This window comes from Pelodiscus sinensis, chromosome 5 (genome assembly GCF_052426305.1).
Source record: "Pelodiscus sinensis isolate ZL-2025 chromosome 5, ASM5242630v1, whole genome shotgun sequence".
NCBI classification, from domain to species: Eukaryota; Metazoa; Chordata; order Testudines; family Trionychidae; genus Pelodiscus; species Pelodiscus sinensis.
In genome coordinates this window covers 19681616-19699265 of record NC_143056.1, presented here as the reverse complement: position 1 = coordinate 19699265, position 17650 = coordinate 19681616, and the positions used below count along the sequence as shown (strand labels likewise).

Genomic DNA, 17650 nt, shown 5'->3' with positions numbered 1-17650 from the left:
GACCCCCCACCCTCTGATTTTTCCCCTTTAGCCCCTCTTCTGATGCTGCCTACAGTAGCTTGATCCCTCCAGCCGGTAAATTTCTGCCCCCTGCTCAGACCATGAGACCTCCCCCTTCCCCCACTGCAATTTGCCCCCCTTAATCATTTTAAACCCCTCCAAAGAGGAGGAAGCAAATTCTAGGAAGCAGTGAGGGCAGAGAGAGGGCAGCGGCTACAGCGAAGGCTACTGAGTTTGCTCAGTTCGGGCGCGCATGCTCAGTGCACCCAAAGTCGCAAATGTGGAGAAGTTAGTGTTTCTGTCGTTACAGGTCGCACTCCTGCCCCTCCTCCCGGGCGAGCCACTAGGAGGCCCCGCCTGAGGAGCGGGCGATCCGGAAAGGGGCGTGTCCAGTGCGGGGTGTCTATAACTGCTCCCTGGCTCGCAGTGCTACCGGTAACAGTTCTTGACAAGCACGAGGGTCGGGAACTGCTACCGCGAGCCGTTGCCGTTGCTGTCGCCGGCTGAGCGCCGGTTCCGTGTGGCACAGATGGAGGCAGCGGCGCTGGCGGCTAACGGGCTCTCCCTGGCCACAGCCCTCTCCTCCCCCCCGCGCCCGGCAGCCCCCAGCGGCGGGAGGCTGGCCAGCTTCGGCCGCTCCTGCTCTCTGGAGCTCGGGGGCGATTACAAGGGGCCGGTGCAGGTGCGGGTGCTGGTGATCAACACGGGCGGCACCATCGGGATGGTGGAGGAGGAAAAAGGTGAGGGGGCAGCGCCAAGCCCGGAGCGCCCGCTGGGGCAGAGGGCGGGAGTTGTCAGGGCAGCACCGACCCGCAGGCTCTGGGTCACCCCAAGCAGCCTGGCAAGAGGGCGGGTGGGGAGGGGTGGTGATGGTGGCTGTAACCTCTGAGGGGCACCCAGCGAGGCACGAGATGGGCATGAGTCCCTCGGGCAGGAGAGTGGCGTGAGGCACCCGCCTTGGAGGACATCTGCGGCACCAGAGCACTGTTTATGAGAGTGGTGCTGAAAGCCAGGGACTAAGCCTGTACGCGCTGCAGAGGGGGGAAGCCAGGCATGCAGTTGTTACTGCAAGCTGGGAGATGCTGCTGCTTTCCTGGCGCCAGCGCCCCTGGAGTTACCCACCTGTCAGGGTGATTGCGGGAGCAAGCATGAACTCCTTTTCTTGGGAGTGCAAACCAGCGGGTGTGAGGAGGGGATTGGGCTTGAGTTCCCAAAGGGAATTAGACTCATAGAGTTTGAGTCCTTCATCGGAAATAATAAGCTTTTATTTACACCTGCCCGGCAGCATTCCTTTCACTGGGATTCATAGAGTTAAAAGAAACTGCAAAGATCATTTAGTGTTCTAGTCCAGTGTTTCTCAACTTTTTTTTTTGAAAAAGGGGTACTTTTTTTAAAAAAAGGAGTACCCTCAGTACCTACAGTTTTCAGACATACAAAGTTTTTTCTACCATTGCAACACATTTGTTTAAACAACTTAATTGTAGCTGGGTGGGCAATGAAATTTTTGGGTGTAAAAGGTACAAAAATAATAAAATGCTGTAAAACTTAAATTGTTTGCTCAAATTTCAGTTGTGTTGATGTACCCTCCAAAATTCTCTCCTACCACTGATTGAGAAACACTGTTCTAATCTAACCCCTTGACAAGAATCAGGAGTCATAAAACTGTGATAGTTTTATGAACTGGCAATGAGTTCAAATAATGAACACTAGGTAACTGCACAGTCACCTGTGTTCATGAGAAGTATGAGTAATGTGAAGTCACCTTAGGCCTTATTCCATTAGCAGGTAGGGGAATTCTAAATACAGGCAGTCCCCGGGTTACATGGATCCAACTTACATCGGATCCCTACTTACAAACGGGATGAGGCAACCCCGCACTAGCTGCTTCCCCCCAGCAGACCAGGGAGACGCGAAGCTAGCGCCCCCCCCCCTCCCGTCCAGCAGACCAGGGAGACGCGGAGCGGCTTTTCTCAGCAGACACCTCAGCCTGAGAATAAAGGACTGAGGGAAGTGAGGTGTGGGAGAATAAAACTGAACTCTGGAGAAATGTTTGGCTAGAGTTTCCCCTACAATATGTACCAGTTCCGACTTACATACAAATTCAACTTAAGGACAAACCTACAGTCCCTATCTTGTACGTAACCCGGGCAGAATGCAGGTCCACTAAATTTAAGGAGTAAATTCTCTTGTTTGAAGGTTTTATTTGACCACTAACACAGAATCAGTGTCATCTGCTGAAAACATGCTCGCTAAATGGCTGTTTGATTCAGATATCACTAAAATGACAGATTTAGTGGCAGGAAAACTGGGGAAAGTAATCTAAAAAAATAGCCAGTATTATCTCTCCCCGTTTTTATTGAGGATGTATGTTCAGTCAGTTACATCAGTAATAGTCAGAACTAGAATTAGTTGGGAATTTTCTAACAAAGCAGATTTTTGTTGGAAAATGCCAATTTAATCAAAACCTAAGTGCTGCTGTGAATAATTTGGTTTTAACCAACTTCCTCTGAAATACAGGCAGGATTCTATCAGAAACTGTTTGGCTTCCTGCCATCTCAACTGGGCCTCCTGCCCCTGGCATAAGGGGAAATTCCCCTTATGAGGACTGCTAGGAACTCGGTGTTTCCAGGTTTAACAGCCCTGTTATGATGAGTGCACTGGTGGCAGGGCTTCCAGGCTCCCTGCTACAGAGCCAGGGGGCTTAAAATGCTCTGGGAGCTTGAACTTTAGGAGGAGTGCTCAGCGTTTATTTATAATGCAATTAAAAATTCATGTCTGGCCCATACCAGCTGTCTTGGACTTTTGGGTCTTGGGCTAAGGGGCTATTTAATTGCAGTGTAGTGGTTTGGGCTTGAGCTCGGGTTCTGTGAGGTTGGAGGGCCCAAAAGTTTGGGTTCCAGCACAAGCCCAAACGTCTTTACTAACAGTCCTTTAGTCCAAGCCCTGTGAGTCTGAGTCAGGGGGAATGGGCCAGCCATAGTTTTTCATTGTCATATAGACATATCCATAGGATCTAGACTACTAAGGGGCAACGTAGACCAGTGGGTGAGCTCCATGAGATGCACTCCTTCATCTGAGTGGGCTGCAAAACTGTCATAACCAAGATGGTCTCCCAGAATAGAGTAGTTTTTCTAACTGCTCTTGCGTACCTAGAATTTCTAGGGTGTGCTGATTGAACTGTAGCAGCACTCTTGATTGGTTGCAAAGGGAGTTTATGACTCTCACAATATTGTGTGCAATCAGCACGCACCTCACTTCATGTGCCCTTACTTTAAGTGCATATCACTTTTGTAATACTGTAGAGGGGGAAAAAAACTACATGGACAAAAATCATGGTTAAAAAATTGGCCAGTTAAATGGAAACATTCCATTAACTAGGATCCCATGGTATGATGTGGCAGACCTGGCTGGACTGAACAGGCCTCCCACCCATGGTACGGTAAGCCCAGCCAGGCTGGACTAACTCCCCCACCTGTGGAGCAGGTGGCAGTCTGGCCAGGCCCACCACACGGCAGGCTGCTCTGGTCAGGCCGGGCTCAGCCTGCTACACCATGGATGGGTGCTACTCAGGATGGGTTGGACCCACTGCATCATGCTGTGGGTGGGGAGCTGCTCCAGCCCAGCTGGAACAGTGGTGCAGCATGGTGGGCCCAGCCGGGGTGGAGCAGCCCCTTGCCTGTGTTAGGCATGGGGTGCTTCAGCTCAGCTAGGCTGCCAGTTAGCCAATAATTGGTAAGCATCACCCAGTAAGCACCATGCTTACTGGGTAACTGGTTATCCATTTACATCCCTAGTGGGCAATGGTAAACAAAACGTCTCATGGGCCACACATAGCACATCAATGGGCCTCATGCAGCCCTCAGGCTGCGGGTTGCCTACCACTGATCTAGATTCCCTAGCATGGATTAGGAAGCCTATGAGCCCTGGCTCAAGATGGGGCTTCTAGGTTTCTCACTCTGATTTTTTTTTTTTGAGTACAATGAAAAAAACTTTCTATTGGCTTGGGCATGGGGAGAGAGAAGAGATGCTTATGGGTTGGTTTGTTTATGGGGAAGAGAGAAACGAGGACATTAATACAGTCAATAAAATTAATTCTGACTGGTCAATCTTGATGATTGTATATATTGTTTGTTTCTGTTGATTGTGGATTTTAAGAATCTGTCAAGGTTGGAATCTTTTACCTGTACAGGCAGTCCCCGAGTTATGCGGATCCGACTTATGTCGGATCCGCAGTTACGAACGGGGTTTTTCTCGCCCCAGAGGATGGGAGCAGCGGGACGCCCAGATGCGCAGCGGTCCGCCGCCCCCGTCCTCAGGGGCGAGAAAAGCTGCTCCCCGTCTCCCTGGTCTGCAGGGAGACGGGGAGCAAAGCCTTGGAGCATGCCTGCAGCGGGACAGCCCGGGCGCGCTTGAGTTGTCCCCCTGCGGGCGTGCTCCGCGGCTTTGCTCCCCGTCTCCCGACTAGCAGACCAGGGAGATGGGGAGCAAAGCCTCGGAGCACACCAGCAGTGGGACAGCCGCGGTGCGCCTGGACTGTCCCGCTGCCCGCGTGCTCTGCGGCTTTGCTCCGCGTCTCCCAGGTCAGCAGACCAGGGAGACGGAGCAAAGCCGTGGAGGACTTGGGCGGTCCCGCCACCCCCGTCTCCCTGGTCTGCTGGGGGGGGGCGCAGCTAGTGCCCCCCCCCCAGCAGACCAGGCTTTTCTTGCCTACCCCTGGGATAGAGCAGCTGGGGGGACCAACCCGGCAGCACCCCAGCTGCTCTGCCCCAGGCGTCCTGATTCAGCCACTGCTGGTCAGTTTCAGCAGCAGCTGAATCAGGACGCCTGGGGCAGAGCAGCTGGGGTGCTGCTGGGTTGCTGGGGAGTTGCTCTGCCCCGGGCTTCCTGGAATCAGCCGCTGATCAGTTTCAGCAGCAGCTGACTTGGGGACGCCTGGGTTTCTTAAGTTGAATCTGTATGCAAGTCAGAACTGGCGTCCAGATTCAGCCGCGGTTGAAACTGATCAGTTTCAGCAGTGGCTGACGCCAGTTCCCACTTACATACAGATTCAACTTAAGAACAAACCTACAGTCCCTATCTTGTACGTAACCCGGGGACTGCCTGTATTAATAAATACATTTTAAGGTAAGATCTTTCCAGTTTACTTTTTGATACTTTATCTTGCTTTAATCACATCCTTCTGAATAATGAATAATAATCTTGTGTCTGGTAGGGTCAAGAGATCTGTCTTCCTGAATCTAGTGTCTTATAACTCCCCTGATGCTACTGGAAACAAAATTCTCATTCAGTGGTAAAAATCTGGTTTTGTGCTTTACTCTGGCTAGTGTAAAGCATTAATGAATCACATTTTACTTGATCAAACTTTCACTTTCCTTTTATGCTCTTTAGGACGATACTGTCTTCATCCTGTCTAAACTAAATTCTTACATGTAACAAGATTTTCTGGTTCATCTCTTTTAGGATGTTCAGCAGTCTTTATAAGTAAAGTCTCCACAGCTGGTTTTAATACAAGCCTTCCTTCATACACATTCATTTTACCTTGTTCTCCTCAAGCTTTATTCAGTGATTAGAAACTGCCATGAGTATACTGCAGGGGTGGGGGAACTTGATGGCCTGTGGACCAGCCCCAGTCCTTGGCTTGCATGGATCTGGCCCCCAAGGCTTGGGGCTTCCTCCCCAGCATTGGGGAGCCCCACTCCAGAGCCAAAGGAGGTTCACAAAATCTACTAGCCTGGGTCCCCCTAGGCTCTGGTGTGCAAGGGGAATGTGAGGAGTATCTTCCTGTTTCTCAGACGGGGGCCATGTCAGTGAGGTGTTTTTTGTGTGGCCCCTGATTGGTTTTTCAGTGGGTCAACAGCCTCTAACCCCAAAAAGGCTCCTCAAACTTGATGTACTGTCTATTTGCAGCCCTGTATAAAAAGACATAGCTATTAAACATTAAACTGATTAAATGGGGGGGGGGGCACTCAGCCTAGGTGGGCTGGAGCAGCCTCCCTGCCTGCCATAGACAAGCTGGAGGACCCTCCCACTGCAAACAGGAGCTGCCCTGGCTCGGCTGGAATGACCCTGCCCGCAGCAGGCTTTGCAGGGCTGGAGTAGCCCCCTGCATATGGCAGACAAGGGGTTATTCTAGCCTGTACTGGTTAACTGTAAGGGTGAGGCTTTCCAATTAACCGGTTAACCATTAACATCCCTAATTCAAAGGTGAAATAAACAAGCTTTATGCATGGACCTGGGGCAGGTGAATCACCACAAGATAAGACTAGGTATACCTCCCACAGTATCTGTTGATTACATTTAAAGGAGAATGTAGCCCAGTCTTAGCACATCAGATGTTGAACCCTATTTCCTCCCTCTTTGCTCAGTTCCTCCATTTCTGCAGTCAAACAAGGTACCACATGTGGTACTTCTGAATTACTCTTTCCTTCAGAGGTGTAGCTTATTAACGTAACAGCTTAGCTTAAAACTAGAATCTCCCAGCATTCTCCAATCCATTATGCTACACTTAAGGGATTTGCTCCTGTTCTCACTGGAAGTAGTTCCAGCCAAGTCTTTCCCTTTGACTGAAATAGAGAGTTTCTTATTCAGTTTTTTCTGAATCTGAGTCCCTTCTGGGTTCACTGCAAGTCTCTTTACCCTTGTATCAGCCCATGGCTGTCACCATGGGATACTTTGTCACCTGACACAATCACTAGTTCAAGCCCAAACCCATCCCCGGGGGTGTAGGGTGGGAGGTGGCTAACTATGTAATTATAGTGTGAGACTAAACTATAGGTGGCTGGAAACTTTCTGATGAAACAGAATTTTGTCAGGAATTTCACACACAAATCAAGCTGGATTTGAAACACTTATGCCAAACCATAGGCACAGTCCCAATGGTTCCCTGCCAACTCACTTCATGAGCTAGTGGGAAGCCCTGCCAGCTGGAGAGCTCCAGAATGGGGATTCCAGGCTTCTAGGTTACGTGGTGGTAGGTCAGCCCTGTTGTATTGACTGCCCTGGCACTAGGGCCACTGGGCTCTCAAGGTCTGTAGCTCTGGGATAACCCTTTCATGCCAGTGCCTTCAAGCTACCTGTCATGGAACCAGGAACCTTACAGTCTTGGGAGATCCAGCTCTGCAGCAGGGAGCTTTGGAATCCCTAGAGGCTCACTCTTGCAGAGCTGGAAAACTAGAGGTGCTGGGATAAGATGTTGCTGGACCAGAGAGCTGGCAGCGCCATGGCAGAGGGAGCCAGTGGTGCAGCTGGGAACCCCAAAGCAGGGCCCATTGCCAGCTTCTGACAGAAGCTACAGGCACCATTCCTATCCATTCTGACTAATAGCCATTGATGGAGCTATCCTCCATGAATTTATCTAGTTCTTTTTTTTTAACTCTGTTAAAGCCTGGTGTTCACAACATTCTTTGGAAAGAAATTCTATAGCTTGATTGTGCATTTTGTGAAGACATATTTTTTTGTTTTAAATCTGCTATCTATTTCATTTGGTGACCCCTAATTCTTGTATTATGGGAGCAAGTACATTTTTCCTATCTACATTCTCTACACTGGTCATAATTTTATAGACCTGTATCATATCCTCCCTTATTCTCCTATTTTCTAAGCTTAAAAGTCCCAGTTTTTGAGATGAGGTGACCACATCGGCACATAGTATTCAAGATGTGGTCATACTATGGATTTATACAGAGGCAATAAGATACTCTCTATCCCTTTTTAAATTACAGGCAGTCCCTGGGTTACATACAAGATAGGGACTGTAGGTTTGTTCTTAAGTTGAATCTGTATATAAGTCGGAACTGGCGTCCAGATTCAGCCGCTGCTGAAACTGACTGCCAGTTCTGACTTACATACAGATTCAACTTAAGAACCCCAAGCGTTCCCAAGTCAGCTGCTGCTGAAACTGATCAGCGGCTGATTCCAGGAAGCCCGGGGCAGAGCAACTCTGCCTTGGGCTTCCTGTAGTCAGCGCTGGTCAGTTTCAGCAGCGGCTGACTTGGGGACGCCTGGGGCAGAGCAGCTGGGGTGCTGCTGGGTTGCTCCAGTAGCGCCACTCCTCGGCGCTACTGGACCAACCCAGCAGCACCCCAGCTGCTCTGCCCCAGGCGTCCTGATTCAGCCGCTGCTGAAACTGACCAGCAGCGGCTTACTTGGGGACGCCTGGGGCAGAGCAGCTGGGGTGCTGCCGGGTTGGTCCAGTAGTGCCCAGAGCGGGCGCTGCGGGACCAACCGGCAGTGCCCCAGCTGCTCTGCCCCAGGGTCCACAACAAAATCCTGGTCTGCCGGGGGGGGGGCACACTAGCTGCGCCCCCCCTCCCCCCCCCAGCAGACCAGGGACACCGGGAGCAAAGCCGCAGCGGCAGCGGGGTGCTGTGCCTCTGAGGCTTTGCTCTGGCAAAGCCTCAGAGGCACGGGACCCCGCCGCCGCTGCGGCTTTGCTCCCGGTGTCCCTGGTCTGCTGGAGACGGTCCCCAGCAGACCAGGGGCACCGGGAACAGCTTTTCTCGCCCCGGAGGTCGAGGTGGTGGGACTGCTGCCTGCGAGCTCCGGGGCGAGAGAGCCCCGTTCGTAAGTGTGGATCCGGATTCGCGTAAGTCGGGGACTGCCTGTATTTCTAACATAGTTTGCTTTTTTGACTGCTTCTGTACATTGAGTGGATGTTTTCAGAGAACAATCCACAATGACTCCAAGATTTCTCTCTTGAGTGATAATAGCTAATTTAGTCTTTATCCTTTTCTATGCATAAGTAGGATTAGATTTTCCAATATGCATTACTTTGCATTTACCAACATTAAAATTCATCTGTTATTTTGTTGCCCAGTCACCTAGTTTCATGAAATCCTTTTGAATCTTTTCACAGTCTGCTTTGGTCTTCACTATCTTTTTGAAGCTCTTCACAGTTTTCTTTGATCTTAGCCATCTTCAGCAGTTTAGTATCATAAGCAAATTTTGTCATATCACTGTTTTACCCCTTTTTCCAGATCATTTCATTTCAAATATGTTAAATAGGATTGGTCCCAGTATGGACTCCTGGGGACATCACTAATTACCTCTTTCCATTCTGAAAACTAAGTTTATTCCTAGCCTTTGTTTCCTTACTTTTAACCAGTTATCAATCCATGAGAGGACCTTCCCTCTTAACCCATGACAATTTACTTTACTTAAGAGCCTTTCACAAGGAAGCCTATATATCCACTGGATCCGCCTTGTGCACATGCTTGTTGATGCCCTCAAAGAACTCTAGTAGACTAGTAAGGCATGATTTCCCTTTATAGAAACCGTGTTGACTTTTCCTCAACAAATTATGTTCTGTGTATCTGACAATTATAATATTTAATAAAGTTTCAATTAATTTTCCCGGTATTGATGTTAGATTTACCCGTCCGTAATTGCCAGGGTCACTTCTAGAGCCTCTTTTAAACATTGGCATCATATTAGCTATCTTTCAGTCATCAGGTACAGAAGCTGATTTAAAGGTAGGTTACACACCACAGTTAGTAGTTCTGCAATTTGACATTTGAATTCTTTCAAAACTCTTGGGTGAATGCCATTTGGTTCTGGTGATACAGCAGAGGAGCCGCTGAACAGCTGCAGTAGCGAAAGGGCAGCTGTTCTGTTCAGAATGTTCTGAGCTGCTGGTCACAGCTGCTGCACTGGAAGTGGTGGGTAGGGCCAGATTAAAAAGGGGCTTTAGAAGCTGATGCCCTGGGCTAGGGCAGGGCCTTGGGCTGCAACCACTAAAGTCCCTGTGTTCTAGGACAGCCCTTCCTGGGGGAGGGGAGTGAGGGGGGAAGTGGCTCAGCACACTGACATTCTCTCTCCCCCCAGCTGGAACCATGTTACCATGAGCTCCAGGAAGCTCTGTCCCCATGCTTCCCTCACCTTGATGCTCCATCCCCACAGTTCCATTGGCCAGGAATTGCAATCAACTGGAGTGTGGCAAATGGGGCCTGAAGGCAAGTGTAGGCTGTGCTGAGCTACCTATTTCCTCGCTAACTAATGGGAGCTGCCTCAAATAAGTGCCCACACTTCAATCTGCTGCCCTAGCCCACTCCTGCACCCTAACTCCCTCCCAGACCTTGGATGTCAACCCAGAGTCCCAGTCCTGAGCCCCTTCCTTCACCTCAGCTCCTACCCAGACCTACACTCCCACTTCAATCTCCTGCTCTGAGCCCTCTCCCATACTCCAAGGCCCTTGCCCCCATCTTGGAGTCTGCTCCTGCACTCTAAATGTCTCATCACCAGCCCCTCCCCAGAGCTCACACCCCAATTTGGAGCCCTAACCCCCTCCTGCACCCACCCTCCTGCCTCAACCCACAGCTCCCTCTAGCATGCTGACCCCCTGATTTGGGCCCCACCCCAGAGTCTAGGGGCCCTCACAAAATCTAATATTCTTGGGCCCTCAGAAGAATTAATTGGGTCTGGTAATGGGAGGCATTTAAGGAGGTGGCACCTTTTGTCTCTTCGCTGTAGTGTTGGGCTGATTCAGACATGAGCATGGTGTTGAATCAGAATACATTTTCTTAACCTGGATATGCTCAGATGGCTCTCCCCTTTTTATTGATCCTGGTCTATGTCAAGGGTCACAGGGCGGTAACCACTGTGATAAACAAATGAGTGTGGGAGAGGAACAGTTTCAATATTAAGTGGGTCTGAGACGTCTATAGAATTAAGCCTAGCAAAAAGACAGTTACTTGAATTTGATGCCAGCTCTTGCTGTGTGATTTGGACCATACTATAAAGATGAGTCAACCAGAAGTCCATTTAAATCAAGACAGATTAGCAAAAGAGTCAAGAATATTAATGTGTCTCTGTCCAGATCCCACTATAGATACCTGGGGTAAGTTGACCACGTGCCTGGATTTAGCTAGGTATCTGTAAAATTAAAACTAGCAAATGGAAGCCCAAGACACTTGAAACCATGGGCTGTGCTGCTATGTAGAGTGTAATGATTCTATGGAACGGCATAGCAGAAGTGGCCATTTGTGATGAAGTTAGGAGCAGATCTACTTTATGGGAGGAGATTCCAATTGAAATACAGCCGGTCCCAGATTTACGAATGGTCGATTTACGACTGTTCGCATTTATGACCAAACTTCCCATTAAAAACGACCCATTACATTGCGGTCGTAAAGGCAGTCCCCAAGTTACAAACGCGACCCACGCTTATGAACAGCGCGGTTGCAATGTAAATCAATGGAGTCTGACTTATGAACATTTGGCGTTATGGCCAAGTGTTTGGTCTGTAACTGTTTGTAACTCGGGGACTGGCTGTAGTGAAATGTCTGAAGCTTGGAAAGTATGTTAAATGCATTTTGTAAACCAAAGTACTCTGGCAGTAGTTCAAACAAGTTCAGTTAAATGCTGTTACTATCTTGTGAGAAAGTTGTACATGAAAAGCCTGTTATTTAATTTAAGCAAGCCAGAAAAGAGATTAGCAAGTGCTTAAAATCAGTCTTTCCCTCAGTTTGGAAAGCATACAGATTTCCAAGCTAAATGGGTATAACTTGGCATTACCTAGAATGTACACAGTTTCTCTGCTTATTTGGGCATCTAAATAACAATTAAAGAGACTTTGGTATTGAATCTGAAAAACAGAGAAATTGTAGATGCTGGTTCAAATATGATGCTTAGGTCAGAAACTGAAAGAGCTAGGAAGTAAAAAATCAAAGAAAATGACTGAGCAACAACTAATTGGCACTAACAGTAGTCTAAAAACTGGGTTGCGAATTTGATTTCTGTAGTCTGAGAATGAATTCTGGGAAGTTGAAATATGTTTATTTGTGTTAAGTTTGTGTTGAATTGGATAATGATGCCAATAAAAAGAGTTAAATTGTGTTTGAGGAAACGTCTAATAGGACATACATTTTTCTAAAGTTTTGAGCAGGCTTTGGACATTAGGTTTGGACCTCCTAGAATTATTATTTCTGTCTAGCTTAAAATTGGACTTCATACCCAAATTTGTGTCTCAAATTAAGAAAAATCTAGATGTACGCAGCTGAAAGCATCATAGTTCTCAGAACACTAATAGCTTCTGAAATTCCTATGTGATGGTTATTGGTGAAAGATATAGGACTTCCTAAAGACTTGGATAGTGGAATAAACAAATTTCTGTGACACTAAATTTATATAACCCAATCCTTCCATAGTTGCCTCATGTAAACTCTTTGGCTACAAAGCTAATGTCTGAATGTCATTGGTAGCTGAGAGCCTTATGGATAAGGAATCAAAGTTGGGAGTGTAGGAAGGAGATAACATGATTTCCCCCCCCCCCCCCAAATGGTTCTCTTGTTTTCCTGATCCTGGTCTGTGTCAGGAAAATAATTACATAGAATTTATTTACAATTGCTCAGATTTGTGGAGAACGTCTACATCTGCTTGTAACTGATTGATTTAAAACTGATCTGGAAGGGTAGGCAATATAAGCAAAATGTTTTCTCCTTTTTGATCATGTTAAGGTTTAAGCAATGATAACAGTTACTTCAAAATTTTCTAACAAAGTCTATTTAAAAGTGTGCATTCTTTTTGGAGTAGATATGCTTGGGTTAAATCTGTGCTAGAAAATATATAGAATGCCAATGCAGGGGAGAAGAAGCCAAAGAAAAATCAGTAAGCCTTGGTCTATTCCCCGTATTTCTAAATAACAAACAGAGCATCTACACTACAGGTGTGTCTAGACTACATTCCTCTTTCAACAGAGGAATGTAAATTAGACACTTTAAAATTTCAAATGAAGCCGGGATTTGAATTTTCCGCGCTTCACTTGCATAATTGTGTCATGACAATCTTTTGAAAAAGCGCTATTTTGAAATGGAAACTGCAGTCTAGATGCAGTTCTTTCAAAAATAGAAGCCTTTTTCGAAAGATCCTGTAAACCTCATTTTTTTTTTAAACAGGATCTTTCGAAAAAGGCTTCTATTTTTGAAAGAACTGCATCTAGACTGCAGTTTCAGTTTCAGAATAGCGCTTTTTCAAAAGAGCGCCACGGAGCACAGGAAATTCAAATCTCGGCTTCATTTGCTATTTCTAAGTGTCACAAGGAGGAAGGCGAGTCACAAGGAGGAAGGCGAAAATTTGTTCCTCTTGGTTTCTGAGGACAGGACAAGGAGTAATGGGCTGAAAGTACAGCAAGGGAGGTTTAGATTGGACATTAGGAAAAAATTCCTAACTGTCAGGGTGGTCAAATATTGGAATAAATTGCCAAGGGAGGTGGTGGAATCTCCCTCTCTGGAGATATTTAAGAACAGGTTAGATAGACATCTGTCAGGGATGGTGTAGATGGAGCTTGATCCTGCCTTGAGGGCGGGGGGCTGGACTCGATGACCTCTCGAGGTCCCTTCCAGTCCTATTATTCTATGATTCTATGATTCTATGATTTATGTCCCTGTTGAAAGAGGGATGTAGTCTAGACACACCCACCATGCCTGTTATTTCGAAATAAGGGGTTGGTTATTTTAAAATAACTCCTGCTTTCCTTGGGGAATAAGCTTATTTCAAAATAGTTATTTCGGGAGTTATTTCAAAATGAATTATTTCAAAATAATTTCCTAGTGTAGACATGCCCTTAGAGGGAAAACAGAAAAATGAATGTTTCATCAGTAGTTTTTTCCCCTTTGTTTTCTAGGACTTGCTCCTGAAGCTAATAAGTTAGCAAAGGCTCTGAAAAAAATGCCAATGCTGCATGATGATGTATATGCAAAAGAATCCAGATTTCCTGATGAAACCTTGGTGCTTCCGTAAGTAACCCCCCCTCCCTCCAAAAAAAATCTCCCCCTCATTTTGAGACATTTTTGTAAACTACATTGAAACCTTAATGTAAAGAACCCAATGTTCTTCTTTTGATGTTAATTGAATATGGTAGATACCATTTTAGCACTCTTAAAGTTATGCCTTAGTGGGACGTTAATCATGACTCTTTTAATTGGTAGAAGACAAAATCATACTCTTCTTGATCAAAGTTTTGAGAGACTAAAAATAAGTTATTTGGTAAGTTAATCAGATAAGACTCTAATTCAGCAGTTTAAATTATAATATTTTACTAAGGGCATCTGACATTAATGTATACTTTATATTAATTATTAATATATTCTTGTTACCTTTTCACTTCTGCTTCCTCTTCCTCCCTTGCCATGATGAAAGTAAGTTCTGGGTTTTGCAGTGGACAACTGGTGTCTCCTCATACTGGGGGAGCACCAGTTAAAGTGGAGGGCATGTGCCCTCCCCACATGACCTCCTCTTGTGAATCCTCCCTGCTCAGCCCCAGACACTTGCGCTCTCCCCATCCCCACCTCATTACCTGGGGGGCTCTGTCCTCCCACTGTGCCAGCTTCTCTCTGGCATATTCAGCTGCTTTCTCCAGTAGCCAGGCTCCTGCGCCACTCCTAGCTGCAGCCTGGAGCTGCATAGCAACTGCTTGGGAGAATGCCTTATGGCCGCCCACACAGGCTTGGCTTCTGTGACAGTGGCCAACTTAGTCCGACACCAGTCCTCCTGCTTGCAGAGTCAGCTTCTGTCCCCAGAAACTGAGCCTGGCAAGGGAGCAGTGGCAGCCTGCTCCTGTCCATGCTTGACTGCTAGGGACAGGAGAAGACGCGAAGCATGCCTTGGGATGGAGGTCTGACTCACTCTGTCACAGTCCCCAGAAGCTGAGCCTGGGTGAAAGGCCCTCTCCCTGTCAACTACTGCACTGCACCCTGGTATCCTCCTCCTGGCTGGAAGAGACTTGGGCCTGCTCATTTCCTTCTGGCTCTGGCCTTGCCCTTTCCTCTTCCCCCAAGCAACTATTGGAGGGGCACTTGACCCTGAAGAATGCACATTTCACCCTTTGTGACCCTCTGAGAAGTTGCATAAGAATGTTTTTTTAATAGCCCACTAGTTCTTAGGCTTTTTCTTCGTGAGGGCAGGGGGATCAAGAGAGAATGCGTGGAAAATAAAATCTCTTCAGGTTCCTTGCCTATCTAGTGGAGTTGTTTTCATTTGCGTTCTGACAGATGATGTGTTAAAATCACAAGAAAAATAACTGTGGGGTTAGTAAAAAGATGTATATTACATTACTTTAAAATCAGAATGGCATAACCATAATACAGTGTGTACTTCCTTTGAGCTACATAAACTGGATGGGCCATTACATCAAAAGCTAAGTATGGGATATTCAACATCCAAATGACATCAAAAGCTAAGTATTGGACACTTACAGCCCACTCAGCCTCATTGGCACCAGTACTATTGACAGGTTTTTTTTCTCCCTCTCTCTTCCTTTTCTGTTATAAATAGAGAGGTTCTTCCTTTTTTCTCCACTCGCATCTGGGGAAGTAGGTTTTGCCCATGAAAACTCAGGATATTCTCTCTCTCTGTATGTATGTATATGTTAGTCTTTAAGGTGCTACAGGAGTACTCATATTTTTGAGTTACATAGTGCCTAAAACAATTTCCACCAGTTGCCAAACACAATTACATTACAAAATAGTTATCAAAATCTAAGAAACATTCTTCAAATCAACATTCTCACAATCAGTGTATGTCATAAAGCTTAAAACTTCCCTCCCCCAATATACACTTTGTCTATCCATGGGAGCTCATTTATGATGGCACTAGCTCATTAACAGTGGCTACTATGCATATTGTATATAGCACTATGTGAATTAGCTTCAATGTATAGCTGAAGAAGTAGCAGCAGCTAATTAATGCAATGAACTGGTTTCAAGCTTTAATTCTACAGTTTCTGCTGATATTTAGAACTCTTAAAAACCAATTGTTTATTTCTTCCCCAAATGTATTCAACATCACGGTAATTATATACGGCTTTATAATTAATCTGCATGACTTTTTAACTGTTGGGCAATGATTAACAGGCTTATAGGTTTTATTTAGAGGACCATATGCTAATTTGATGTCCTCCCCAGCTGTGACAAATTACTGAATCCCTGTAAACATGTTACAGTGCACACAGCTTACAGGAGTATATTTTACAAAATGTTTGAAAAGTTTAATAGAATTATGGCTTGTTTGCTACAAGGAGTGGCAATTGAGGTTAATTATGGAAAATCATGAGGGAAAAATTGGGAGACCCATAAAGCAAATACATTACATTTTTTAGTTTAGATCTTTGCACTAAGACTTCAATAAATTGAAGCACCTAAAATAGAACAAAGAAAAGCCCAAAGGGGACAATACTAACATGAGTTTGTGATACACTTGATTTTGTTACAAATTTTGATTATTTTAAGAAAAATATGGTTTTACTGGTAGATTACTTTTTATTTGAGGGCTTATGATTAAATAATTCATTAAAGACATTTTTAGATGAATGGAAAGATAGTGGAACTCTACTGATGTGCTCTCTGTGTCCTTAGTGCATTTCATGTCCCATGTACAGATGGGGAAAAACAAATGTATAAATACATAGTTAAAAAAATGTGTCAGATGAAGTACTTTATATAAAATCTTGTTTGTTCTTTGGTATTATTGATCACTATTTCACAACATTTAGTGCTGCAAAATGTTGTTTGCCATTGTCCCTTTTATATTCCCACGATTCCTTAGCTTTATTTTAACTATGCAATTAAAAATATTATGTTTGGGAGGGAAAAAATAGGAACATTTAGTGGAGTTTGTAGATGAGTCTGATAAACCTAATGTAATGAAATGGAACATTCTGTTGACTTAAAGATTTGTTTTTGTGGAGCTGTTTTTTCCACTAGTAAAAGAGTTGACTGACCGTACTGTCATATGCCTTCTTTTTTTAAATGGAACTGATGCAGAAGATCTTTTCTCACTACTGTTGACTTCCCTTCTAGTTGTTTTAAAACCTTGCTTTCATAGAGAGCGTTTGTGTACATAATGGTTAACATTAACAAAGCAAAACCTGTGAAAACCCTACATCTTAGTTACAGCGTATCAGTTATGCAAGATTGAAAACATTGGAAAGTTTGTTTGACCATTCATACTATAAATTGTTCAAATATGCTGACCTACCTTTGCCAAGGTACCTATAATAAATTAGCCAAATTATGATAGATTGATGGCAACTGGGGATAATTGACTCCTGGCTTGGCATATTTCTATTGGTTTATAAAACGTCTATGTAAGAATGGTATAAATCTGATTTTTTTCTTGTAAGTTGCTCAGAACAAGGGCTCATTATGTTTTTGTATAGCACTAGCATATGGGGATCCTGATTATTAGTAGGTGCTAACTACTTTCTGAATGGTATTCTTCCTGCCTTATCCATCCACTGACTTTGATCTTTATCTATTCAGGTTTAGCACCCTTTCTCCTGATACTTTATGCATAGAGGTAGGGGGGTGGGTGACCGAACATCTTTCTCCCCCCCCTCCCCCCCCTCCCCCCCCCCCCCGGTTCCCTTCTCTTATTTGTTTTGAGTTTCCTTATCCTCTAATCATAACTCTGGTCATCTGAAGAAGTGGGCTGTGCCCACGAAAGCTCATGATACCATCTACATGTTTTGTTAGTCTATAAAGTGCTACCAGACCATTTGCTTGCTGTTTTTTTTTTTTCTGTAACAGACTAACTCAGCTACCCCCTGAAGCTCCTGATTATTATTGGAGCTGTGAGTACTACTGCATTATAAATGTAAACATTTTTTTGAAAATCAAATATGGACCTCCCCTCTGTTCATAACAAGCATCAGATTGTA

General features: G+C 45.5%; 1 protein-coding gene across 1 annotated transcript in view; it reads left to right on the top strand.

Annotated features, from left to right (window-relative positions):
• Nucleotides 1-357: 357 nt before the first annotated feature.
• The window catches only part of ASPG (asparaginase), a 79539-nt gene continuing 62246 nt past the window's right edge, over nucleotides 358-17650 (top strand). The window contains exons 1-2 of the mRNA XM_006116900.5: nucleotides 358-740; nucleotides 13619-13730. Coding sequence (XP_006116962.2) covers nucleotides 530-740; nucleotides 13619-13730 — 323 coding nt within the window. The 5' untranslated portion in view covers nucleotides 358-529. The remainder of the gene's footprint in view (nucleotides 741-13618; nucleotides 13731-17650) is intronic.